Below are 27,809 nucleotides of genomic sequence, written 5' to 3' on the forward strand. Positions count from 1 at the left end.
AAGCCTAATTTCCAAAACCTTCAGCAGGTTTGGGTCTGATTATGGCATGACTGAAGGGTCAGCTGAGTTAAATGATACTTGCTGCTCTAATTTGCCCAGTGTTGTCAGTTATGATCACGTATCTATTTAAGCTTCATTCACGTCTTTGTGGCTGGCCAGAGAGAATGGTCTTCTGCAGTTTGGTAACAGGAAATAAACCTTCTTTTAGGACCCATAAAACTGGAGGAACAGATACATCTTGTTCATCCTCATCTCAGGCTGGAGGTTAATGCTGACTTTGCTTTTCTGTTTCTCCTTGAGTCTTTTGGGAGTGGAACTTAACAAAGTAACACTTCATTCTTTGCAAAAACACTCCGCAAAATAAAATTACAGTTTTGTAAGCCTCTGGGTTTCAACCTGTCACTTACATATGGCAGGAGTCCAAATCTCAGTCACAGATTAGCTTCATTAGTGTATAATCACACTACTTTTTCCTCTAAGCCAGAGACCCAAGCCACATAATAATCAGAAATAAATCTTTGCACAAGGACCCAACCCCCTTGCAAGCAGGCAAGTAATTTCCTTCCTTATCCTTCTATATTGCCCACCAATGGTCTACCCTAGTAAAACTTTGTTACTTCCAAGGTCATGCTTCCTCTTGTTTTCTTCCAGGGTCTCCCTTTCTATTAACCCATTGCTGGCTCCTTTCCAAGGCACTTATCTCCTCCAGCCTGGGCCAGAAGCCATGTTTAAGCACAGCACGCCAGCGCTAGCATGTCACTACAGAAATGTAAAAGGCTCAAAACTGCACCTGTAGGAAAGTATTTCTGCATTGCTTTGGGGGAAAGGGAGCAGAAAGGACCCCCAAAACCAGCGAACTGTACTTTCAGTTCACAGTCGTATCTGACCCAAAGTCAGAGTCCATCAGCCTTTACCAACAGCCAAGAGAGCTGGCGTGAAAGGCAGCGTGCTCCCTTACCAACCCAGATGCGATAAAGGGCATGGGGTTGCATTTTGGTCCAAAAGGTCCCAAGAGGAGCCAGCCTTGTGTGGTATCAGGTTGCAGCATTGCAGGCAGTCTGTGTCCTGGCCCTGGCTTCGGCCACCTGTGGAGCAGGGCCAGGCAAGCAGCCTGGCCGATGATTCAGCATTGCCTTTCTCCCTCGTTGGCCAGGGAATAACGGGAGCTGCCAGGCACCTCAGAACACAGGGTGCCGCCCTGTTCTTCTCGCCTCAAGCCCCAGCACCCTGCATTTCCAGCGGGGCTGGGAGGGTGAAGCAGCTCCGTAGGCTTCCCTGGGGAGGGGGATGTGAGGAGGAGGTCTGAGCAGAGCTGTCTGCGCGATGCTGAAGCAGGCGGCCTGCGTGCCAGGTCCGGAGGTGCCGCGGGGGAAGGGACCTGCAGCAGAGGAGGGTACTGCAGCCTGGAAGGGAGCCAGGCCCCATGGAGATGCTGCGGCTGCGGAGGCGGCGGGAGGGGCTGGAGGTGGCTGTGTGCCGGGAGGAGATGGTGCAGGCAGGCTGGGGCCTGGCCAGTGGAGGAGAGCGTGAAAAAGCAAGGGAGGTGGCAGAAGCTATCCTGGCTCCGTTTAGCCGGGAGGGCTCGGGAGGAGGGGGGACAGGCAAGACCCCTTTGGCAGATCCCTTCCCCGGTCCCTGTGAGCTCAGGCACGGTGAGGACGGCGGCAATGTACCCACATGCAGGGGCGCCCCTGAAGTGTCCCCACCAGGCTTCTTGGACAAAAGGTTCTGAGATTTCACAGGGTGCTGTGCCTGCAGAGGTGGCAGCCCATGATCTGAACTGGTAATAATCCTCTCTCCGTCCAGCTATGTAGCATTGCGTATGATTACTTTAACTTCATGGCAACCTTTGTCAGAAAGGTGCAACATCTCCACATGCATTTCTGTTCACCTCAGCACCAGAAAGATGTGAGCAAAGCAGAAACATAATTTAAAGGAGAGCTGTTAAATCTGGGTAAGCTGGAGAGCAGTGAAGATTACAGGAGAAGATTGAACACAGGTAGTTTGCCTGGAAGGCCAGAGCAGTGAAGATGTGGACAGAGCAGTGGATTAAACACAAGCTCAGAGCAGCATGAGCAGGGAAAATTGTCTTACTGGAAATAGGAAGGTTGAAAAATTAGACATGGGCAAAGAAGGCAAGACATTTTTAAAAATTTGTGCCGAGCACTCAGATGCTGCAGTAATTCGTCTGTGCAATGAAGAGAATATTCCCAGCTGATTCTCAACTTGCACTCTGCTTTGTATAGGGGTGCTTCAGCTTCACACCTGAGGAGCAATTTGTGTGTGCAAAACTATGTCTGGTTTTCTCAGATTTATCAAGTAATCTAGTAAAAGATACATCCTTTCCCTAGAAACCTTGCTTACTTGTACCCACAGACCACCACAGCTGTCATGACAAAGCTGCTATGGTGTTACCCTTTCTACAGTGGCCGTGTTGTTACTGCTGTTTGAAACAGGTTTTGAGATACTTGAAAGCGGCTGCACTCATGCAGAATATTACCAGCTAAGGAGCACATGTGCTTTGTAATAAGAGGAGCCATGTACGTAAATATGCAATGCAAGCTGTTCATTCCGTCTGAGGATACTGATCACATCATTAACCTGGGGGCCAAACACTTCAGTGGTAATGCAGACTAGATTGTATGATGATTTATCTTTTTACATTCTTCCAGAGAGTGTTATCACTGGCTGTGCTTTAAGGTAAATTCTCCAGGCACTTGAATGTAGTAACATTGTGATTACTTCAGTTGGCTACTACAGCCTCACAGGAAGCTTTGTGATCAGACATCCATCAATTAGCCCTTGACATGAGAGTCTGCGAAAACACTATGGGATTCATTAAGATTTTGATAAACCTTTTTTATGTGAATGTTACTAATGTTCCCATGGAAGTCGAGGCGGGGGGAGGATGGGGGGAGCTGGAGGCAGAGAGAGGAGATGGGTAGACAGTTGTCTTTTTTGTCACTGCTGAAAATATATAACTACAAAGGAAATTACCTTTCGGATGCCTGACTGAGGTACCAGCAAAAATGGGTTCACAGCAGTTTGTAGCACTTGATTCTTTGCTCCCTTATGCATCCCACAGCCATTTATACTAAAGAGAAAGGGGGTTCATGATGACAAATCTTCAATGCAAATGTTTTCACAGAGTCCAAGAAACTAGAAATTTTCTTAAAAGCCCCTCTCCTTTTATACATATGTGTGTATTGTTGCATAGGTGTACCTTTCTGCGGGACGCAAAAGAGACCAGGAATAGAGCTGATTGTAATCCTACTTCCATTGTATTAACTCGACTGTTGATTTACCCCTGTATTACACTGCACTGATGGAAATGGGAGTTAGTGTTAGGTATTGGTAGAGGTGAGGAATGACATTCAAATTCAAGAAAAAAGTGGAAGATTTGTTAATAATAAAATTCTTTGATTTTTTCTTTTTTTTTTTCAGTCTAAAGGGGAGTGAGGATATATTCTAGCAGCATGCGAGCTCTTGAAAAGTATCTTTGGGAGCTGGCTTTAGTGTGAAATCTTTGCTTTTCTGGTTTTGGAGGGCTTTGGAAAGGAGGTTGGTAAATAGAATATAAAAAAGAAAAATAACATTCAAACCTCTTTGTAATAACTTAAATGCAAACTTGTCAGAAGTGGGAATGGTTTTGGGTTGGTTTTCTTTTTTCCCCCCTCTGCTTGAGCTAAAATGCATCCCAGCACTATTCCCGCTAAACGAAACTTACTCAGGGGTTTGGAAAGAAAAGCTGTCTCTAGGTGTCAGGCAGGGAGGAACTGCTGCTGGAAAGCCGTCTTCCCCCTGGGAGAGATCGGGTATCAGACTGAGCGAACCCAGTCCAGCCCGAAGAGCTGCCACCGACACCCGGTGCTCGCCCGAGGACCGTGGCATCGATGGCTGCCGCCTCTGGCCGCGCTCCGGCTGGAGAGAGGGAGCGGGCAGGCGCGCAACTCCTGCCCGCTCCCTCCCTTTGATTTGATGGCCTTTATTCCTCCTAATTGGATAAAATAGGAAGTCACTGACAGTCCTGCGTTGCTGGGTGTACTGATTTCCCTCAGACCAGCCCCTGCAGAGGGCGGGGGGTGGGGTAGGGGAGGAAGGAGCGAGTCTGTACATCAGGGAAACAGGCTGCGAGGGGGCTGGGGGAGCGGGGCGGCGGGGGAGAAAGGAGGAAAGTGAATGAGCGCTCAAGAAGGACAAAGAGGGAGGGGAGAGAAAGGGAGTTACCACCGTCTTGGCATCGCTCTTCCTTTCAAACCTCTGTGTAATGATATTGTTTGCAGTGATGCTCAGACAGAGAGCACCTGCTGCTCTGTAATGATTCAGCCTCTTTCAGCCGCCGCTGTAACACGACAGGATGCTGCTGCTACTGTCACTTCTGCCGCTGCCGCTGTTGTTACAGATTTTGCTTTTGCTCCTTCTACCGCATGACAATTGTTTTCCTCGTCTAAGCAGATACCAGCCTCAGATGCTCAAGGTGAGAATCTTGCCTTTCGCTCTGGGCTATTGGTTCACTTAATCCGGTCAATTTGTTCAGTGTTCGTGGTTTTCTTTCGTCACCCTCCTTCCCCCTGTTTTGTTTTGTTGTGCTTGCTTTTGGGGGGATGTTTCTTCCCTCCTGCAGAAGAGCTGGAATTGCTCGAGAGGCATTTAAGGAATTATAAAAGTGGCCAGCAAACAAGAGCTCAGTAATTGCAAAGCTACTCTTGCTTCAGAGAGGCAGAGAGAGCAACAGAGGGCTCGGGAGCCGGGGGGGACGAGGGGGGGTCTCATTTTTCCTGTGCGGTACTCCTCTCCCAGTTTGGATGATGTTGCTGAGCTCAGACCTTTTGTTGACTCCCACTCTGTGATTTTTGCAGAGCACTGTGACTATTACTACCATCTCTTTTTGTCTGTGTCTCACAGTAATGGACTGTGATAGAGTTAAGGCCTTTTGGAGGTGAGCTGTTTGAGAGCTGATGCTTAAACATGTCTGAAGTAGCTGCCGACACTTTCCCCAGCCCCTCAGCTCAGCTGAGCCCTGATGCGTCCCTCGACGGGCTCCCGGCTGAGGAGAACATGCCGGGGACCCAAAGAGAGGACAGGAGGGTCCAGGGGATAGCAGGCCTTGCTGCGACCTGCTGTGTGTGCCTGGAGGCAGAGCGACTGAAGGGCTGCCTCAACTCTGAAAAGATCTGCATCGCCCCTATCCTGGCTTGCCTGCTCAGCCTTTGCCTCTGCATTGCTGGCCTCAAGTGGGTCTTTGTGGACAAGATTTTTGAGTATGACTCTCCTACCCACCTTGACCCTGGGAGGATAGGACAAGACCCAAAGAGCGCTGTGGATCCTACAGCTCTGTCTGCCTGGGTGCCTTCGGAGGTATATGCCTCACCCTTCCCTGTACCTAGCCCCAAGAGCAAGGCTGAAGTGACAGTGCAAAGTGACAGCTCGCTTGTGCCCTCCAAACCGTTCCTCCAGCCTTCTCTGTATAACCGCATCCTAGATGTTGGGTTGTTGTCCTCTGCCGCACCTTCGCTGTCACCACCTGCCCTGGAGCCTACCACAGCATCTCAGGCGCAAGCAACAGAAACCAATCTCCAAACTGCTCCAAAACTTTGTAAGTAGAAGCTATGTATTTCTTTGTTTTTTCCTTATGCACACACACATGCACACACACAAGCACTTAACTGTTCTGCAGCTGTCCTCCAGGAGGACATGTGATTGATTGGCATGCAAAGCTTAAATGTGCTAAGATGGGTATAGCATGGGTTACGTTCTGAGGAGAGCACCTGGGGGCCTCTGAACTTAGTTCTGAGCTGTGCATGGCAGTAAAGAGGGCTTCATTTGGGACCTTTGTAAAGTGCCAATACCACCCTTTTCTCAGCATCCACTTATAGGGAAGTATGTGATTTACTTCAAGGGCTTATCAGATCGCTATTCCACATGGTCTATCAGCGTATTTTTCTTATAAATTTGATTTGCGTCCTGTGCTGGATCTTCCATGTGTGTTCATTTTCTTTGCCTTGCCTGCAGAGCACTTCTGCAACCTCCTTCCTGAAGTCTGTTACTGGCAAATATCCCTGTCATCCTCCTGAAACACTCAGGGAGAACAGTGGGAAAGAGCGACAGCGTATTTGAAGCAGTTAGAGACTGGGAATTATTAATTTAGCAGTTATCTTATGATCTTTCCTTTTCTCTTAAGAGCATAGCACACGTTTCTCTGCGTCTTTCCCCTCCTCTAGGGGCTGATCCTTGTTGAGCCTATTCCTCAGGCATTGCCTCATTGACTTCTGTGGGGCATTTCAGGAAAGTGTTCTTGTCAATGCAGGAGGGGTCAGTTTCCAAATTAGTCTTTGCTCATCCTTAAAGCAAAAAATATTCAGGGTACCTGGATTATTTTTTCAGTAGTGATCATAAAGGATCAAAATACTGCATTGCTGAAGTGTAATTTCTTTGACATTCATCATTTTAACCCATCAAATCCAGAGCAGATCAAGCCAGCAATTCCTGAGCTGTGCAAAATTCTGCAAATCTAGTAAAAGAGAAGGCAATGCCCCATTGTGCCGAGATCACAGGGCTGAGGTTTCCTTTGGAAAGCTGCAGTGATCAGAATAAGCAACTGTGTTCCTTGCAAATTGCCTTGCAGGACCCCATCTCATTTATTCTCCCTTGTGCCTTCCCTGTAATGCCGCAGGATGGCCACCTTGTAGGTGGCACATACTGGCCCTCACACTGGAGCCCTGAAGTTTGCTATTAAGTTTAGCCCCACCAGGACTGGACTCCGTATAGGTATGTGGCAATTGGATTATAGAGAACATTTTGGGCCAACCAGCTTGCTGGTGAAAATAAGCATCACTACAGTGATTTCAGCGGAGGTCCTTTTAGCTGAGAGTCAGTCCTGAACAGCGATTCCGGAACCACTGAAAGAAAATTTTAAGTATTCCTGTAGAAGCCCTGCTGCCTTTTGCTTAGATAATGGGTGATAACCAGCCTTTGGATTAAAAGTAATTTGTCTGATGGCAATAGTCTAATAGGGAAATATTACTGTGCAGTTAAATGACAGGGGACTTTGGGGTAGGTTAGACAATATTTGAATTATTGGGACACTTAGCCGCCTTTGCAGTTATATAAAACTGCAAATTCTAAGTGATTTTTTTTTTTCTGCTGATGCAGAAAATCTTTTTTTGTAGTGCAAATATCATAAGTGACATTAAAGATGTGACAGCACTTTCTACTTCATAAAGTGACCAGGGAACACCATCCAGTCAAAATGGCCTCTTCCATGTGAGAGGGAGAAGCATCCAAAAGCTAGTTATGCCAGGACAACCCTTGTCCTCCTGAATTTCCACAAGTGAGGCAAGCCTTTATCAATAACATGCTAACTTCATCTCTGAAGTAAATGAAGGGGGGGCAGGGAAGAGATTCTTTGGAGCAGTCACTGACGGAAAGCCATTATCTGCATTCAGATCTGCTCGCATCTGGGAAATAAATGGTTGTCCAGAAATTAGGTGATTGTCTTGAGTTGTTTTTTTTACTGATGTCTTAATATTTTAAGATAAATGTGTTTTAAGGCATCATAGACTTCCAGATAGATACATGCTGAAAGGAGAGGGAAAACTGGCAGCAGGTCAAGTTTGGGTTGCTCTGAGGGATAAGGTTGTGTAGACAGTATTTTTTCTAACTGTGGCACATAATTCTGCCTATGGCAAGGGGCTGCAATTCCTTGCAAAGAAAAATAAGAAAATATAGCTGGAAAAGTACACTGCAGAAGATCTGCCTAAGAATTCAAAGAGGCATGAAATGAACTTTTTGGAGAGCTCTAAAAGCACTGTCTTGGGGTTTTTGCAACAGCTGCATTTCAAACACATCATTGTGTTTTATGTAGAGCAAGTTTTGTTGGAGAGGTTGACAGATTGCATCAGTGATAACCTTTTTTTTTTATGAATGCCTTTGACAGCTATAGAATTCTCAGAGAGATGGCTTGGAAAGTAGCATCTGCAAATTGGATTGTCCCTTCTTTTGCCTCTCAGTGTCCTTTTCTTCCATTTCAGGCAGAGTGAGGTAACTTGTTTCCCGAAAGCCCGTTTTGTGCTGATAGGTTTTTTTTTCCAGTGCAGAAATAAAAAAGAATGGACACATCTCATATTCTGTGGCTGATGTATTGTTTCTGAACCAAGCCCTTCCATGAGTTTCCAAATCCTTTTCTCTTCTTCTCCTCTCTTTTCTGTCTTACTCAGCATATTCCGCTTAAAGCTGTATCCTTCAAGGTCATAGTCTGCAGAGAGTTAATTGATTCTTCTTTCTCCTGGAGCCTGGGAGAGAAAGCAGAAGAGAGACAATCCTAGTAATTGTGTCTGGTGCATTAGATTCAAGACCGGTCCCACTCCTATTATTATACTTTGCCCTTTATCAATACAGAAATAATCTCTTCCTTTCTGTTTGGTTTACGTTTTATATTGTGATATCATTTCTCCTTTGCCGAAACAGAAAGGAAAGGTGAATGTTTTAAAGGATTCCCATATTTAGGGAGCATGTCAATCTTAGCTTAATTACACCGGAGAAGATTCTATTACAAGCGGGATATAATAGTACGCACTAACCTACAATCTCCCTCCCTCTGAGAAGACATGTAGATTGTAAAAGTGCTAACACAGTTCAGGAGCTAAATTGTACTTTTTCATATACCATCACCTTTAAACACAATTCCACACAGGCTGGTAATAGACGCAGCTCTGTAGTACTGTCAAAACTGTGTTTCTGTAATAACCGCATCTATACATCTGCAAACCCACCACTCCCCTTTACAGGTCTTCGCACTGCCTTCTCTTTCCACTTAAATAGATTTCACCCAAAACCACCTGCCAGCGTCCATATGGTGTTGCCTTCCTGGGGTGACAGCTCTGCCAAAGGAGTGCAGTGCTCTTGCATTTTGGCTCTGCCCCAAAGCAGAGTTGCCCAAGCCCTTGGCTTTCGGATCACAACTTTCCTGACCTGGTGAAGTGCCATGAGGCACACAGGAGGCAGGGCAGGAGGTAGACCACAGCACGAGGACTTTGCTGGGGTGGGTTTCCCTGCGAACACAGCTAAAGGCCCATCAGAGAGCAGGGTCCACAGGATGCACCTCCCCCACGGCATATCTGCGCTGCCCCCGCGTCCATTCCGATTTTGGCTTCCCTGGCCACCTCAGGTGCCGTGTGCTGGCAGGACAGCTGCACACCTCGCACTACACTGGTGGCCAGCAGATGACCAACAGGCACCTCTGCGTCTCCCTACCTCTGTGCCCACCAAGTTGTACTCATAACACGCGGAGGTGGGTGGTTGCAGCACCTGACGGGTGCATGCCCCCTGGGGACAGGTAGGGCTCCCTCCTACCTCCCCGGTGCTGGCCCTCACCTGGAAAACGTGGCAAAGCAGAGAAAGGGTTGTGCACTGCTGTCAGTCACCTCTGACTGGGACTGCTGCCTTCTTGTGTTTATGATTTCTGATGCCACTTCAGGGGTGCTGGGGCAGCATCAGCAAAAGCTGCTGCTTTCTCATCCTCAATGGAAAAAGTGTTAAAAGGGTGCCTCTGTGGACTAGTAGTGGGTGTTTACCTAGGAAATGGTCTCAGTTCACCTCCAAAGTTATCCAAGCACGATGACTGAATATCTTTTGTCTTTAGAGTTAGGGATGGGAAAAATGAAAAGAAAAGTAGCCTGTCCCTTGTTTTGGTATTATACTGTAAATATTCCTTGCAATTTCCTTCTGCCTCTTTCACCTCCGCTTATTCTTTCTCAGCTCTGCATTTGATGTCCTTTCTCCGATACACAGTGATCTGTGAAGGTCTGTATTTTACCTCTGTGGCAGGCAGGAGGGAGCCTTTCCCTCCAGTTACAGATGCTGCAGGCTTCAATTTACGGACAGCTAGGGTTTCTTCACAGCAGCTTCACAAGTCGTTTGTTCTTTTTCTTGAAAAAGTCTCATTCTGACCCGTGCTCTGCAGTTCAAATCCCCATCACAATGCTGTGGGGTTGAGAGGCCTGGCAGCTTCTGAAAGTGTCAAGGTCAGGGATGTCTCAGAGAGCCACAGGGGACTCTAGTCACCGGAGAGGAGAGCAGATGATACAGCACACACTGTATACCAGCCTTTTCTATGCTCACTGTTATTATGCAGGGCAGCGCCACATGGGAGATTGCTTTTTCCCCAAAGCTTGAAGATGCAGGAGGAGAGCACCTTAAAGTAGATGTTGCTCCATTTCTGATACAGTATTGATGTTGATTAGCTTCAGACACCTGACTTAAGTGCCTACATTAGGAAGCAAGGCAGCCTTCAGCTTCCTGTTCAGCATAAAGGAGGGGACCTCCCTCAGGCAATTCCCAGCGTGGCTGTAGCAGGAGTAACTCTCTTTCTCCAATGAGCGTATAGGGAGACTGACCTTCCATTTCAGTTTCTATGTTAAATGGCTGCTACACAATACGAAGATTTGTTTTGAAAGCCATGACTTTTCTTTGATGTGTCCTGTGAATTAACAGTGTCTTGTCACAGGGAAGTTATAATTAATCACGGTTAAGATACCAGACAAGTTCTGAGCCTAACTCAAGAGCATAATAAAGAGATGCTGATCTCAGTAGGCCCTGGAGACACAACTGGGCCTCCATTAACAAGCAGCAATAAAGCAAGTGCCACTGTACTGAGCCAGCCAGTCTGTATTTCCCTGAAACACTTATTTCTCTGCTGTCCCAAAGGTCATGGTGGCTTACAGATGTACATATTCGTGGCAGGAACACTCAGAGTAAAGTGAGATTGGGACTGATGGGGTGAGATGCATAACATGCACCAATTTTTAGGGAGTTCAGGTCCATTAAGCCTGCTAGAGTGATAGCTGAGACTTCCTCTCCCCAGCCCAGTTAGTCACACTGTCTTTAAAATGCCCTCAACAAGCACAGTTTGTTCACACAAATTTATTGTTTTGTTTCTTTTTGTGTCTCTACCATCTCCATTTTTAATATTCATTGCCTGCATAGAAACAGTTCTTCTATTTAACATGCAGAGGACTGAACTGATCGGTCCTGCATTTCTTTCTCTTGGGCAAGCACCCCAAATTCATGGCTTTCAAAACTACCTCATGGGTGTGTTTTTTCTTTCATTCACCATATATCATGTGCAGAACTGGTGGAGAAAAAGCAGTATTTCTTGAAGTATTTTCCTTAATACCAGTCTGAATCTCTCCGTGCAAAATAGCAATCTGCACTTGTTTTTTTGAAAGCATTATTTTACTTTGTAAACTTCAGTGAGAATAAGTCATGTATTCATGCTACACGGAACTTCTGTATGGTCTCCCTCCTCATATACATATGCATATGTAAGTATAGAAAATACAATAGGTATATGGAGTATATGGCCATTGTTTCTTTGTTAAAAAGGACATCTGGGACTGTACTGCATCATACGTTTCTAAGCAAAAATGGTTAATAATTGATGTCATAACAAAACACGGGTTTGGATTTCCACTGCAGGGGACTGAAATTATCCTCTTTCAGTATCTATTGTACTTTTAAGTTAAATGTTTTATTTCCTATTCATGCACTACAAATAAACACACACAGCAACCCATGTCAGATTTACAGTGTCTAACTTTTGGGTGCAGAGAAAACTTGGGGAACTTTCTCGGCATCAGATGAGAAGGCAGAATTTGGCTTGCTGGAGGCTAAGTAGCCACAAGGTTAATTGTGATGCAGAGCTCAATGATATAAATGAACATTTTCATCATTTGCAGTCTTGCTAATGGAAATGCAATAGATTCGCTGCAGAAATCCAACTCGGAATCAATAGCAATGCAATGAGGCAGCTGTTTCAGGGAGAGCACATGTGATGCCAATCTACTGCAGACATTACCTGGGCAGAGGCTGACTGGCTGTCTGTCAGGAAAGGGTAGACAGCCCTAGAAGATGCCACGGCAGGTGATGAAAGACTTCTGAAAGGAAAAAGCCTGCTTCACCTAGGATGGGACAGTGTTAGGAGAAAGGGCTTTCTCTGTATGAGGGAGGGGAATTGTTTTCTTTGAGGAATTCAGATCTTGTTTGGACCCAAAGATGTCTTTTTTGTTACAAGGTACTAAGTTAAGCAAAGACAGGAAAGTTAAGCAAAGACAGGAGTCTTTGTGCTTCAGGTCATGCTCAGGCCACATGAAATCAGGGAAGGACTGAGTCACGGTGTGTAACTTTGGAGACGGGTAGGCGGTTTTGGAGTGTCTCCTGCTAAAGGCTTGTGCCCTCTTGTTCCCCAGGCAGACCACGGAGAGGAGCAGGCGCTGCCTTTTTGTGGATTGCTTTATAGCAGGCACACTGGCTACCTTTACTATTTATACTGCAGGGAGCCCAGTTTGCTGCAGAGTGAGCACTATGAATCACATCTTGATCTTTAACATTAAAAATGTTATATGAAGTACCGGACCCAGTAGGAGGTACACATTAAACTCAAGAGCGTGAGCATGAATGTTGTTTGGCAATTAGAGAGCTCTTCAAAGCAGCAAGGGAGAAATACCTATGCATTATTTTGGGGCAATGTAATGTCTGATTATTTATACCCTGTCCTGTCTCATCCTGTCTCTCATCCCCCTCCCTCATTCCCAGTACAGTCTTGGTCACTGAGACAAAAGAAAAGGTTTTAGCTGGGGAAAAATGGGCTGGAGCAAATCCAGTGGGACAAGGCTGGCTACCACGCAGGGCTGCTCTAAGCTAAACCAGCAACAAGGTCCATTCAGCACTGGACAAGATCAGTGGCATTGTGGCACCCATCTATTGCCTTTGCTCCTGTATTGTTTTATTATGAAAGACTTATTTTAATACATATCTTCTTGCAGAGTATATTCAGCTTTTTCACATATGCTTTCGCTACTCCCTCCCCCACTTTTTTCTTTTTTATATCTATGCTTCATCCTGGAACTTGCTGGCAGTGCATTCTCATAACTCAGACAGCTTTTTATTTTGGCAATGAATATTGCTTCAGTTTTTGAGATGAAAGGAAATCAATACTGGGTTGGTAGTCACATGGCACTGGGGGGAGTATATGAAGCTATGATCTTAAGCACGATTTGTGACATAGTTCAGTATTTCTATGGAATTCCTGAAAGAGATTTGAATTTTACAATTTTTAACAGTCAATTAATTCATGTGATTAGACAGATCAAAGGAGAAAAAAAGGGTATCAAGCTCGTTCAAAAGCCTTTCTCTTATGCAAAAAAAGAAAAAGATTCGAGCTCATAAAAGATGACTTGAGTCTTCTAAGGTGGTAACTGGAAGCCAGTGTAAAGCTGCTGGAACTGGATCTTGAGAAGAGAGAATTATGCTTCTCACTATACTAAATTAATCTGGATAATTAATTTAGTTTTTCAGCTGGTCAGAACAAAATGGCCTGAATTTTCACTTGCATAAAGGTTCTCAGGTCTGTAGACCTAGCAGACCTGTAAGGCCTAGCAGAGTACTGGGATGCGGTGGTCCATGACCTACATGACAGAGTATCTTCCTGACTAAGGTTTCTTCCAGACCCCCACCGGTTGTGGTGTGAAGGCTGAGAGCAAAACAGTGTCTGCCTTTTCCCTTATTGTAGCTTCTCTTTTAAACAGAACCGGATACTTTGACTTTGAAAATATGGGTTTGTATTCCAATCATTTGTTCATTTACACCTTTCTCTCCTAGATTAAAAAGCTCTTCCACGCCATGTATTTTCCCCTCACAAAGGTACATATACACTGTAATCAGCTCAGCTTTGAATAAGCCTTTTTGACAGGATAGGCAGGCTGAGCTCTGTAATTCTCCCCATGGAGAATTGTTTTCAGTCCTTGAATTATTTCATCCCCCTTCATGCTTTCTTAGTTTTCAGATAAATAGAGCTATAATTTTGATATGATACTTACACATGGGCTAGCCCAAAATCCCAACAAAGGACAACAAAATCTCTTCAGTGTCTTGGTCACTGTTCAGAAGCATTCAAGATGCATGAGGTAGCACCAGTGTCTATTTAATATTTTAAGCAGTAAATCAGTAATAATGTCTAGTCAGAGCAGAAGACCCATATCTCACACATGCAAGGGACTTCACTGCTCTGCTTCTTAACTCCTAAGGTCGCATGCTGCCTCTTATTGGGGTGGAACAACAATCCTAAGGGCCAGTCAAGGGAAGAAAAGACAAATGTCACCCAGCCTTAGCAATGCTACGTGCATTTGAGGAGGAGTTTCAGTTCTCTTATTCCCCAGCTGGTTCTGTCGTGCTCTGAAGGATGCCCTCAGCAAGACTTCTTGAGTGAACAGGAGGTTGGCTCAATGGTTTTAACTGTGCTGGCTCCCCTGTTCACTTGACTTCTGTTCACGCTTTCAAAGATTTCTCCCTCTGTGCCCTGCTGACACTTCTCCCGTTGTTGGCCCAAGGACCATTGCATCAGTTTGCCCTTCATTCAGTCTCAGCTCCTCCAACATTTAGTTCTTCCTTCCAAAAGCAGAAACAGTCCCAGAGCATGGATTTGTGGCAGGGAAGGATTTTGGTGTTTGTGCAACCCTCCTGTCTACCTAGCTTAAAGACACTTTGCTTATGTGATGGATTCCTTTGCATTTCTGTCCTACAGTGGATCTGCTGCATGGACTCAGCCTGCTAGGGTTGTATGATGCACAAGTATCTTTTATGATCTCAGGACACAGGACGTGGGAATTAAGGAGCATGATTACATCCAGGAAGTCACAATGGTTAATAATTTCCAGATAGCTGGGATTTTCAAGACATTTTTATATTTTCAAGATAGCTGGTTTTGGGCTGTGGGTGTGCTCACCAGGTCAGTTAACAGTATGAAGGTAATACTGCCTTAGCAAGGGAAATGAAGTATATCAGGGTGAGAAAGACAACTGTAGGGGAATAGAAGAATGATCATTTCTGTATCTAGTCTGAGCTGGTCAGGGAACAAATGAGTGTGTTGTTAGAGTTTAGGAATTAGAGAGCATAGGATGAGAAGGCTGACAAAAGGCTTCCTGCTGTGTTGATACAGGGGCTTGGAGAGGCTTGAACTTATCCTTGCAAGAGAGGAACATCATTAAGTAGCCAGGAAAGTGCCAGAAAACTGGGAGAAGTGGTTATATCTGCAAAGCACAGAACAGCAGGGGAGGTCTGATCCTTTATTGACTGGAAGAGAGCAGGAAGAACGGGATCCCCAATGCTACAGGTACCTGTAGTCTGCATAGGACTTGCAGGAGATCCCAAAGCAGGTTTTTCCACTGCTGAGGGGATGGACTGTGAATGCAATCATCGATTCTTTCCCCATGCTGCATTTCTAAGGCAATCTCTGCAGGGCAGATCCTTTTGCTATCCGGCCATGCTGAGTATGGGCTCCTCACTGACACTGAGATCCAAGAAAGTGCCTTTTGCAGCCTGCTTTCCCCGGCCTCTCTGAGGGCTGGAGCCACTCTTCTCTGCCAGTACTGCAAAAGCTGCAAAGTTTCTCTCTGACACTGAATTCCCTCCTGTCCCTTTGTTCAAAAGTCCTTGGTGCACTCCAGCCATTGCCTCATGGAGGTTAGTCAGCCCACCCTACTTTTTGGAGATGTTGATTTAGTGACAGTATTAATAGATTTTGGAGGTTATCAGTAAAAGTTTTTGCAAAATCCTTCAGCCATGTAATTTTCAGGATGTACGGCTGTGTATGTATTCTGTTTGTGAGCAAAGAAAGGCTGTGTTTCAGGATCAAAAATCCAATAAATGCATTAGCAGAGAGTCTTTTCTTCAAAGTGATTTAACAGAAAAATACCCTAAAATTCTCCTTTTGCTTTATAAAATGGTATCTGTCCAGTAAAGCCAACAAATACACTGGGTTTTGAACATGTGAAAGTTCAAAAACATGGCTAGCAACCTCTCTGTTTCTTGCTAGGTACAAACATTTGAATTAACTATGCTGTAAACATTAATGGAGATCTCTCAGATAAGCAGCTTTTCAAACAACCCTGTAATTTTCCTAATTGTTGCTAATCGATTGTTTGTTGTTTGCAGTTTTTCCTTCTCCAAATTTGGCAGAATGATTAAAAAGACATGTTCTGTAAATGTGTTCAGATAACTGTGACAGCCCAGGAAGAGCATTTACTAGCTGTGAATCAGAGGAAGTATCAGTTCCCTCAAGCCACTTAGCTGGGCAGAAGCTGGCAGGGGAGGGGGCTGAAGACAAAGAAAACAGAAAAATATTCTGATGTTTCCCGAACAGGACTGAGATCCACTGAACATGTCATGTCAATATGCCAGCATTCAAAGAAGAATTTGATATCTAAATTGACTTGCCCCTAATACATACCTAGCAGGTTCCTCGAGTTGCAGAGTAGTATGTGGTTATGCTCTGCTTTCGCTTTTACAGATTATCTCTACTGTCTTCTTAGGGCTGTTACTGATACTTTCAGGATACTAATATACATTGATTTTAACAAATGGGTATACCAGCGCTACTGTCTGATGTTAACTTACATTTCATTCATATATTAATTTTCATATGGTACTCTGTTTTACAAATGGTGATGGCATAATGACAAAATATTCCTGATAATTAATCCAAAATTATGACTTAGCAGAAACACTGACAAAGTTTTTTAAAAACACAGCTTGTTAATGTTGTTCAAGTCATGTAAATACTGCCCCTACAGAGGAAGACTTAAAAATGTCAGTCAATAGAGAAGGATCAGACAAATAACTTGACCATGATTTTTGTGTAATGAGAGGTTTTATAAGATAAAATTTGGGGTGGTCAGATCTGGAAAGGAAACACTGGATCATGTGAGAGTGAGCTGAAAATAGATTATTCAAAATATAAGTTAACCACAGTTTTTTTAAGAATAAGCCTGTTCAACTGCTGGAATTTTTTACTTTGGGGGTTAACTGACCTCCACCAGCGTCAGGGGAAGAATGCGTGTCGCAACCAGTGGTGTCACCAAGGTGATTCCCCAAGAAACTTGCTACCCCAAGGTGATTCATATTCCAATCTCATAAAGAGAAAACCCTTAGCAAATTCAAACCCCACCCTCTAGTGACTTTGGGTGAATGCAGGGTTCTTCATGTTTACAATAATTAATTGAAACAACTCTTTACCTACATGCTGACTCTAGTTTTCACTGAAAACCAACGGGCAGTTCAGCTACACTGGCCTTAGTTTTACCTCGTGGTGAGTTCAGGACTGAAAATGCTCTCTACCTTTCCAGTTGCAACTCTCTCTCTCTCTCTGAGTTTGTGTGTAAAAATAGAAGAAAACTTGGAATGACCATTTGAAATCTCGGAATAACCATTTGAAATCTAGCACTAATTCTGCTAATTTAAAGAGCATTATGTTTCATTCTTGTGGGCAGCCCATACGGTGAATATTCATAAAGCATAAGAAGACTATGTAGCAGAAGGACCACAAGTCTAGAGGTATCTGTAAAAATATTGAGAGCTTCTGGGGATGTTCACTTGCTAACAGAGCTTTTAAAGTTGTCAGTTTGTGACTTCCCATGTGTGATCTCAACCTCAGTCTTCCCTGTGCTTCATTTTCTCACACTGTTAGTGATCTGCCCTTTTCATTGCTTGAGAAGCCTTCAAGCTCATGCTGCTTGGCATTCTCGGCAGACTCGGACCCAGAGATCTGCTCCTGAAGGCAGCGCGTGTTTTGAATTATGCATAAGTCCATCATGGAGGGGCTGCACTTCATGGCTCCTTTCTGGGGGTGGTGATGTAAGGGAATCTAAGTAATATAGTGACACTTTTCATTTTTCATGTCCTAGCTCGGTTAAGAGCAACCCTTGAATTGTGTCATTTTTCTCCCATGTGACTGTTTAATCACCTGAGAGAGTACCAGCCAGAGTTTTGTGGTAAGATTGATTATACTCCCAACAAAGTGCTTCCTTCAGCTGAGCGCTGGGAAGTAGCCAGTTTAGCAGCTAATGGGCTTCAGCCTGAAGGGGAAATGGCGACTGTGATTGAAATGTCACTGAGGTGCATGCCAGCCCTTCGGGCTGAGATCCTGGGGAGGTTGTTCAGGTTTCAAGGTGGGGGGAGACATTCCTGAGCTGAAACACACAAAGCTGTGCTACGGGGGACACTTCACCTTCTCCTTCAAAAGCGTCAGGGGAGCGGGAGTGGGCATATCCAGACCTGCAAGTAGAGAGGGATGTTGCTGGAGACATAATGACAATTTTGTTCGCACTGTCAGCCTGCATTGCCATAGGGCTGGTGTTGTGAGGTTTGCAATATCGCTGCTGACGTCGGCAAAGCATGCTGCAGAACCAGCTAGGACCCCAGTTTGCATAGCCTGAGACGAAGAATGATCTTCCACTAACAACCCCCAACACACATTTTGACATCAGCCTGCATTCATATCCATTCCAAGCTTGGGAGAGAACTAAGCAAATATACTCTACCAGCCCCGTTTTACAGAGCGTGAGTCAGTAATAGCATCGTAGGTGACAGTTTACAAATGTTTTGCCTTGCTTGGATGAATTCACAGTCTCTGAGTGCCAACAGCTCCTCTTACAGAGGCCTCTGTGATTTACCTGGTATCACAAAGGAAACCTGGTGAAGCACCAATAGTGAAGTCCCACAGCCTTAGAGGCAGCTGTCCTCTCTTTAAAGGGTAGAATGTACTAATGAAAATCTAGGAAGAAAGGGGAGAAAAGTCACAAATAAAGGGTAGTATGTATGGTTGCATAAAGATACAATAAAGCAAAAATCATTCCAAAATCATTCCAGAATCCTTCCATTCCAGGGATGTGAGGTTTTTTAGTTTATGGTAAGAAATATTTGTTTAAAATACATAGGAGGACAATATGACTTCACTGTTAAGACATTCCTTTCTGGCATTTATCACTAAAAATGGATGAAATAAATATAAACAAAATCAGATCCTGACATTTCAAGTGAGGCCGTTTTTCTGTCATTGCTTCATTGAATTTAATAGACTGTTAGCTAAGAGCTTCCTTCAGGGGGAAAAAAAAAAAAAAAAAGGCAACATTGCACTTCATTGACATTTGACAATTGACAATTTAGCCAAAGTCTGGGGATCGCATTTCCCAAAGTTGAGAGCTTTGAATGTCAAAGACTTGTTGTTCACCCTTTGGCTGAACCTCAACCAGCTGCAGGGCCTGTTTGGCTGTTTGTGTTTGTTTCTGTTTTCCGTTTTTGTTTTCTTTTGTTTGTTTGTTTTTAATAGAGAGTGATTGCTTCTTTCCAAATCTTTGCTAGTTTCAATTTTTGTGCTTATGTACACAAAAATCATCTGGTCATTCTGAAGACTGCTCCCATGGCTATTTTTTCACTATCCGTTGTATAGCATGGGTCCAGACCTCAGCTCCTCAGCCACTCGCTGAGACCCATTAAATTTAGCAGCTTTGACTTGCATAAAGCAAGGTTGTTGGAATGACCTTCGCACCATCGCCTCCTGTGTCTCACCACGTGGCTCTCCTGCTTGGGCCGGGGGAGGAAAGAGGCTGCACTCTGCCGGATGGAGGAGCACGGTGCTGGGGACGAAGAGGAGCTGTGAAGGGTCTGCCACCCCTGCATCACTGTGGTGGTAGCAGGGTGCCAGCTTGTGGCCAGGAGGGAGGGCAGTCCCCACAGCGCTGCTTGGGGAGGGCGCAGGCATCCGATGGGTACGCAGTGCAGGGGTGGCTCCAGCTCACTGGGCAAAAGAGCAGACCCTTTAGGTAGGAGAAGAAGGGAAATAAACACTCTCTGAAAGCCCCATAGGGGACTCATTGGTCTGAGTGCAATCTCTTTGGCAGAAACCCCCCTCCTTGACCTCCCAGGGTCGTCCCTGTCCAGAAAGATTTTTTAGCTTTGCCCTTCACTATTGTCATTACTGTAATAAATTGAGGATAATTTCTTGGCTTGAAACAGCTCTGCCTTCTGCTGTGTAGGTGGAGAAATGATGCCAGGAACAATCCTTTCTTCTCCTGCCAGTTTGCTTTTCTCTGCGGCAGGGATACTATACATACCAGTTCTGTATAGCTGCTGCTGTTAGCAAAAAGCAACCCAAGCACTGCCTCAGCTAGAAATGCAAGATTGATTACATTAGATGTGCTTTATTCCCAGTGTCCTGCATGAAATCGGCTCTTGAAGAGGTTAATGCCATTGCTTCAGAGTGGAAAATGCCAATGTTAATACAGGGTTTGTTACGGATAGACAGCTTGGTGCAGAGCACAAATGCATGGGATTGGGTCACTGCCAGACTTGTATCTGAGGAGGGAGGTCAAATGAAGGTTTGCATGTGATGATATCTCCTATACCAAACTCAGCATGTGACCAGTTGCTGGGATGCCCCGGGGAGCTGTATCGTCTTTACATCAGAGTTCAGCTCTGCTAGGATGCCATTTACAGAAGGCTCAAACATGTTTTCAGCCACAGCCCAAATTATTCTGCTGCTTCACGGTGAGGGCAGGACACCATGACACCATTTGAAATCACACTTTAAAATGAAGCAAGTCTTCTGGAAAGTCTCTAGTTTGAAGCTGCAGGGAAATTATGGCAAGCAGAGTAGAGCACATGATGCCTACTCCAGGGGGAAGAGTCCCTGCATGGTCCTTGTGCACTGCAACACAGAGGGATCCTACCTCTTTTTTGGGACAATGTACAATATCCAAAAGGCAGCAGCCCTCTGATGCCTGGCAGTCCAGGCCCTCTGCTCTGCTGGCCCAGGAACAGTAATGGTGGAGAGGTTGAAGGATTTTGGCATGGCTCTAGCAGGTAGATCAAGCTCTGCTTTGTTCTTGCTCTGTCATGCTCTTCTCCAGTGGTGCACTAGGCAGAGAGGAATCTGGCCTTACCAGCTCTGTGAAGCCAGCATACCACTGAGGTGAGACTGTGGTTCTTGGCTTTCAGGGGGTGGATATGCAAATGAATGAACAAGTATCTTTTCCATCCATCTTATCTCCAAGAGCCCAGCCTTAGGGTTCAGTCTATGGGCCTTCTTGTATGACCAGTGTAGCCTCCCCCTTACAAACACTTAAGAGGCTACTCACAGACAGAATGGAGAGTTGCGCAGAGCTGTAGTGAAACATATGGTTCAGAGAGGTGCCCGAAGAGGGAGAGAGTGCTGCCCTAAGGAGTGCTGCACAGAGCCTCACATCATGCTCCCATGTCCCCATCCCCATGTGCTGCACAGCATCTCATTCGTGACGCTCCTTTGCTGTTAGCCTGTCTTCCAGAGCAGACATTGCTAGGGGTGAATGGTGGATTCACACATAACCTGGAGGTGCTTGAACAGCAAATTACGTGCTGCCCCTTAGGTAAAAACTGATGGTAGGTTTCCAGTACAGGGCTGTACACTTTGTTGGCTGTTGTTCAGGACCACAGGCTGCGAGGAGGTCCTAATCCTTCTTTGGAGTCTGACCATTCTCTGTGTCAGGATGTGCTAGCTCTGTTCACTTTTTACATGTTTTCCTGGCCTTTGCACCTTCTCAGGTCACAACCTATATCTACCTGCATCCCACGTACTTTTAGGTAAATGCAGGAGGAGTAGTCGACTGTAAGGCAGGGGAACAACAGCTCTGAGACTTCTTGATATCTTCTGTTACTGGTCAAAGTTGCATATTTTGTGAAGTGCTGCAGTCTGCAAGGCATGCTGCACGCCTTTTAGACAGCAAACAGTAAGGAACTAGTTGGCTCACAAACTACCAGCAGCCAAAGTGATGCTCTGCCACGCAACACATCAGTTTTGCATTCAGATTGGGCAGAAAGGAAACACTCTGTGGACTATTTTTAACATTTCACATGAAATGGTGGTTATGGCAGGGGGCTGATCTGTCTTAAGAGTCAAAATCAGCAAGGAGGAAACAGGCCTATTTTTTCATAGCTGCTTCTACAGTATGGTGGATCTGTGAGTTAGTGCCTGTTTAACGAAGTTTTAGGCCTGACTGCTAAGCTTTCACCAGACACTCTGGAACATCCAAGCACCTGTTTTCATTTATTTTGTTGGGATGATCTCTGGGGCTGGTGTGGACTTTTACAGGTATTAAATCTTAATATCTGGAAGATAATTGAGAAACATGGATTCAGGATGTTGTGGGTGGTGGCCTTATGTGGTGTGGCCCTGTGCTTTCACCCTTCCTTAGAGATTTGACAACTCAAACCCCAAAACATCTGTAGTAAACAAGGTTTGTTGTCCTATTGCTGTCACTGGTATTCATGATTAACTGTCTTGTCTCTCAACTACCCTCATCTACTTTGTATTTCCAAGGCACTTTTTTTTTAAAGAGGTCCCTTGCATCCTGAAACATTTTAGTGGTATATTATCTCCTAATCGTAATGCCTTATATCATGTCCTCGTTATCTGACACTTCTAGAGAATGACAGGGAAGCTAAAGACTCTTATCTATTGCCTTGGGACATGGCTGAGTCCTCCTTTCACTTACAGATTCAAGGTCTTTATGGGGGAAAAGGAGAAGTTGCCATGGCTTCTCACTAGGCTAAAATTACTATATCGTTATGGAGATTAAATAGAATAATCTTGAATGCTCTTAGCGTATTAGCATCGCCTGATTCCAACTAAGAGCTGGTGGAACAATATTTCCAGGGGACCATCTATTATTCATCTCTCTTTCTTCCGCTAAATGAAAGACCGTATACACGGAGCATAACTAGTTTTACTTTTGCTTCAAAAGAAATGCCATGCTGTTTCATCTTTCGTGGTGCAATTCAGTCAGGTCCTTTTGGAGAACTATGTAACAATCTGTTCTTGCCATGGTGGGGGAGGCCATCATTTATTCTAACTGAAAAGGGCTTTTCAGGAGTATAAGACATTAACAGAGAACAAGCTACAGGGTTTCATAAATCTCCAGAGATAGACAGAGAGCTCTCTAGTAAATGAGGATTCTCGTACAGCCTCCCACTCCCCTTCCCAGTGTGTTGCCAATTTTAGGCAAAATTAAACAATTTGGCAGGGGCCGAAGCCATACCATTTGTCTCAAAACGACAGTTATAGCAGACCTTTCCTAGTAATGTTTTACTCAGTTCCTCTCACACAGATCTGCTTAGCTCCGTAATTGCTTCTCATAAAATGCATTTGTCCGCATAACTCCTGCTTTGTCATTCCTGCAGTGCAGGGTCTTGCTGACACTAAGGAATGGAGCTCCTGCAAGCTCAGGAGCATGCGGCAGCAGGGAACAATGCTGTAATCCCATCAGGGCCTGGATTGTCACAAAAGGGTACTTCATGGTACAGAAGTTGCCCAGGGCAGGACTCTTCCAAGCTACATACTGACCGAGCTACTTAGGTACCACAAATGGTATATTTGTGCTCCCACAGGGGCTGAACTTGACCTGAAGCAGGGGGCACAACTAATGAGCACACTTCACAAGTGCTGTTTCAAGGGACGCACTGCCCTGTGCAACGTGGGCAACACAGTCTGTTGTCTCAGGACTGGCATGGCAGCATCTCTTCACATTCACCCTTTTGGCATTGTGGATGTGGCCAACTAATTGCAGCATGTTTCTTGGGCTTTTCCAACGTGTGCCAAGTCATGCTGCTCTGTGTGGCCAACTGGGAGACAGCGAATGCTCAGATCCCATCACTGCCTGCTGGATGAGCTAGAATAGATGTAGCAGCCTCTGCATATCTCTCAACCAGGAGGGATCAGCAAGAAACAAGAGCATTAAATTGCACCTACAACCTGGTGAAGGATAATCTTCTTCCTAATCTTGTGATTCGTGAATGCAAGCTCTCACGAAGTGCTGAAGGACACTGCCGAAGGTGAGATTCAGCCCTCAGGGACTTGGACATTGCACCCTCCAGGGTGAGGCAGCTCTTCCCTCTGCTCTGACCATAGCTGTACAGTTTTTGAAAGCTGCAAAAAGACAAGACCTCAGCAGGACCAGAACTGGAAATGATGCACATAGATGTGGCTCCTTTGGGCTTCTGTTGTGGGTCAGCATAACATTTCAGATCCTGTTAATAGCTTGCTAATGCGTGTTTATTATTACTAGCATTATAAGGTATGCCTTAAGGTCTGCTATGGCAACAAATTGAGATAAGAGGCAGAGCCCTTCCTTCAAGGTGTCGTACAGCACGGAGCCAAGGCAGACAGAGGGCTGAAGGGGAAAGCACTGTGACTGAGCTCATGCTGCGAGTCAAAAGCAGGACAAGGGTCTGAATCTAAGGCTCCTGGGTCAGGTCTTCTCTGCTGACATTAGCTTTCCCCAGCTCCTGCTGCTGGAGTGGCAGCAGTTTACCAAAGCTGCTGCTTATGCAGCCAAAGGTGGTCACCTCCCATACACACACCCTGCCTTTGAGTAGCAGGTTGGGAGTCTGTGATCTGACAGACAACCAGCTCTGTAAGGACCTAGTACTGGGACAAACATGCCTTCTCCAGAGGCTGCCAAGTACGGTGATCTGAAATCAACTCTGCTAGTTCAAATTTGTTCCAAACGTGATTGTACAGGCTGGCTTTTGTGACGTCTAGGTACTGCTTGCCCCTCTACAGCCAGTAGAAGACCACTAAACAAGAAGTAATGAGTAAAACGGGTATTTGCACACCTTGTTGTGGTGCTGGAAATTAAGAAATTAAGTACAAACTCTTAAGGAAAAGCATAAGGAGCAGTAATTGTGACATATCAGCTCTGAAAGGGCTTTGTTTTGGACCAAAGGCCAGTAGAGGGATTCTGAGGTGCAGGGCAGAAAGCTGCAGGTTTGAGCCTCAGCAGAAGCCATGTGTGCTGACCCCGACGCCTGGCCAACAACAAACCACTTCCCAGTCAGGCTGGATGTCCCTCATACAGCCCAGCTCAGGGCTGAGTTTGTAACTACCCCTTATGGGCACGTGCGAAGGGAGAGCAGAAGGCTGTCCCATGGCCGCAACAGCCTGGCTCAGTCTGCAACGCCTGCTGGTTTGGGCTCTAATTGTACGCAAAATCCCTACAAAAACAAAGGCGCAGCTGCTGGCTCATTTTGTGTGGCAGCCTTTAGTTAATGCTGTGTAATGTGAGAACTGCTCCGTGCCAAGACCACTGTGTCCCTCCTTCCTTCTGCCTCCCTCCCCACCACCAGACACATCTCCAAGCTCCAAACCTGCCCTCCCGCCCCCGCCTCCTCCCCCGCCTCGGATAAGGAACACATCAGGGCAGATTTTGCGTAAGTGGACAGGAGCAAAATCCCTCACAACACGGGCTTTGGTCTGCTTTGTATTACCCACCTAGAAATGGTCAGGATTACAACTATATCCTTCTTTGATTATGCAAGTTCACATATTGCTCATACTCCAGACCCGCAGCAAAGCCTGCAGAGGAGTATAGAAAATTAACCTCTCTATACACAGGTGTGAAATCCCCTCCTCTGGGACAAATTCACACCCAACCCTCCTAAACACACACACATGCGCATGCACGCACACATACACAGAGAGCAGTGAAAGGCGCTGAGACTGACATTAAAAGCTGTGGAAGATACATGCTGACCTATTGCTGATGGATGCTTCTTCTGTGGCAAATCGCTGGGACCTACCTGCTGGTAGCAGATTAAGTTGTAGAAATGACCTCATACAGAAGGAATCTTGGCCACCACATGACAAATGTGTTCTTTCTTTCTTTTTCCCCCTAAAAGCTGTACGAGATGGAGGCTGGGAAGGAAGAATGGATGCATTTTACTTACAGGGGCAGGGGGAGATATAGACCCTTTTAGCAAATCTCCTTAGGTGTCAACCACCTTACTTAGGTATTTAAATCCCTCTGAAAATCTGCCCGGGCATTAGAGAAAGGTTGCACTGCCCCTGAAAAATGAATTCTCCAGGTGCAGCCTTGGTCCACTACATCCCATTAAACCTCTCCCTGTTCAGGGAGAATAGCAAGCAAGTCAAAAATTAAATCCAGCATTGCTTTCCACTGCCTTCCTGCCTGCAAAATGGAGGTGATAAGGGCCGTGGCTCTTGCTGCAATAGCACATTTTCCCCACAGCATCTGTTCTGCCATTATTTACCTAGGTTGGCAATAAAAGCTCCTGGTTTCGTGAATTCAACCAGTGTGCATTGTGTGAGCTGTCAGTTGGATCATGGCCCTGATTTGGTCAGCTGTTGTCAAAAAACACTAATGACTGTTAACTTAAGATCTGCAAACGTTGATTAAAATAGCTGTTAAAATAGCTGTTTTTTGGAGATACCTTCTTTGTAATAAAAAGTGTCTCAGAAACGTAGGCAGTCAGAACAATTGTCTTAGAAGTCATTTGTAGCCAAGTGATATATTCCACCAATGCAGCACTTAAAAGATAAGCAATGGAGAGTGGCTTGTAAAATCCACCCAGATATGACACCGGCTGTTCTGCAGGGGCCAACGCTTAGGCTATTACCACAAGGCACTTAACACTCTCTTGACAAAGTATCAGCTCATCCAGTCCTTATACTACTTGAAAATCTATTTTTCTTTCCTCTGCAATTTTGTTTTTTCAATAATTTCTAATCATGATGATAGCAAAAATAAGCTTGAAAATCTGGGCAGCTAAAGTTCAAAAATCCAGAGGCCAAATACTGATGTGTAATTTTAAGAGAGTTTTTCATTTTCATGCCAATTTGATGATTTTTGAACACTCAAGATTGGCAAGACAGACTGTATAACCTTTTATTGAGAACACAGACTTCAAATCTTGGCATCTTCAGGAAGCTGGATTTTAATAGAACTTTTTTTTTTTTAATTACAATAAGACATATTTTAATTCATTATATTTTATGGCAAGCTCTTCAGGCCAGATTTCTGGATGGCTTTTTCTTTAAATAACTGTCCTTGTTCTACAAAGTCTCCAGTTTGGCTGAATAAAATGTAAACAAGACTATACATGTTATTGATGGAAGATCTGGATGATGTTACAAATGTCTAAAAACCTCTAGAATGTTTCAGAAACACGTAGGGTAATTTTTGAAACTTTCTGGAATTACTCCACTAATAGCCGTCTCCCACAGGAAATTATTATTCTATCCCCAGCAATAAACATCCGGCATCCTCCAAGTGACACTTAAGCTCGTGTATTGTGAATATCGCTTTTCCCTCATCCCCACACAAAATTTCACATGTTCATGTGCACATGTAGATGCACACACACACCATGATCCAAACACAGAACGTTTCGCCAAACACAGCTTTGGGATCTTTTTCTCTCTTCACTAATTCCTCTACCATCTCAAGAGCTGCGTGTCCTGTGTTTCACAGAAGGTCATATTCACGAAATATAACAGCCCTCCCTCTGCTGAGTCTGTAAAGTACATCCGAGCCAACCAAATGGTTTTATCAGCTGCCCCAAGCAGACTGGTAATCTTTGCTAAAAACTGAACCACTCTTTCATTATAAGCACACTCTAAAACCTAAACTCTTCTTGATCTACTGTCTAGTGTTAGTGCTTTTAACAGTTTAAAGGTTAAGGAGGGCAGTTGACTCAAGGCTCATTTAATTAATATCCTTCTACTAGAAGAAGCATGGAGCAGGTTGTCTGTCTGAAAAACCTTCTTTGAAAATGAATAGAGATGGCCTGCTGTAGGGATAGCCCCTCCCCTGCGCTAAGCTGCATTGAATTTGAACTCTGAAAGCGTAAATCCAAACGGCATGTGTCTGACATCGGTAGAGAAACTCCATATCCCGGCAAAATCAGAGTTTGGCACACAATGATCTATTGCAGCAGCAGCGCTACATTATTACACTGCTAAAGCCAGAGTAATGATCTGAAGTTTTAATGCATGTAATTTCTGTCGCCCTGTTGAAGCATTTCTGATCTTGAAGTTATTCATTCCTTTATGTTCACGTGTTCATATGTTCATGCTCGTGTTTAGGGTGATTGTGGCTGTCCTCTGGACTCTGCCTGGTTTGTCCACATCTTCCTTCTTCAAAGAGCAG

The 27,809-nt window shown here is 45.0% G+C and overlaps 1 protein-coding gene across 3 annotated transcripts in view; it reads left to right on the plus strand.

Annotated features, from left to right (window-relative positions):
* The first annotated feature begins 4,968 nt into the window (after positions 1–4,968).
* LOC128903006 (pro-neuregulin-1, membrane-bound isoform-like) overlaps positions 4,969–27,809 on the plus strand; it is a 105,317-nt gene continuing 82,476 nt past the window's right edge. For all 3 annotated transcript variants that reach the window (XM_054186840.1, XM_054186841.1, XM_054186842.1), the window contains exon 1: positions 4,969–5,596. In XM_054186840.1, coding sequence (XP_054042815.1) covers positions 4,969–5,596 — 628 coding nt within the window. The remainder of the gene's footprint in view (positions 5,597–27,809) is intronic.

This window comes from Rissa tridactyla, chromosome Z (assembly GCF_028500815.1).
Source record: "Rissa tridactyla isolate bRisTri1 chromosome Z, bRisTri1.patW.cur.20221130, whole genome shotgun sequence".
Taxonomy (NCBI): domain Eukaryota; kingdom Metazoa; phylum Chordata; class Aves; order Charadriiformes; family Laridae; genus Rissa; species Rissa tridactyla.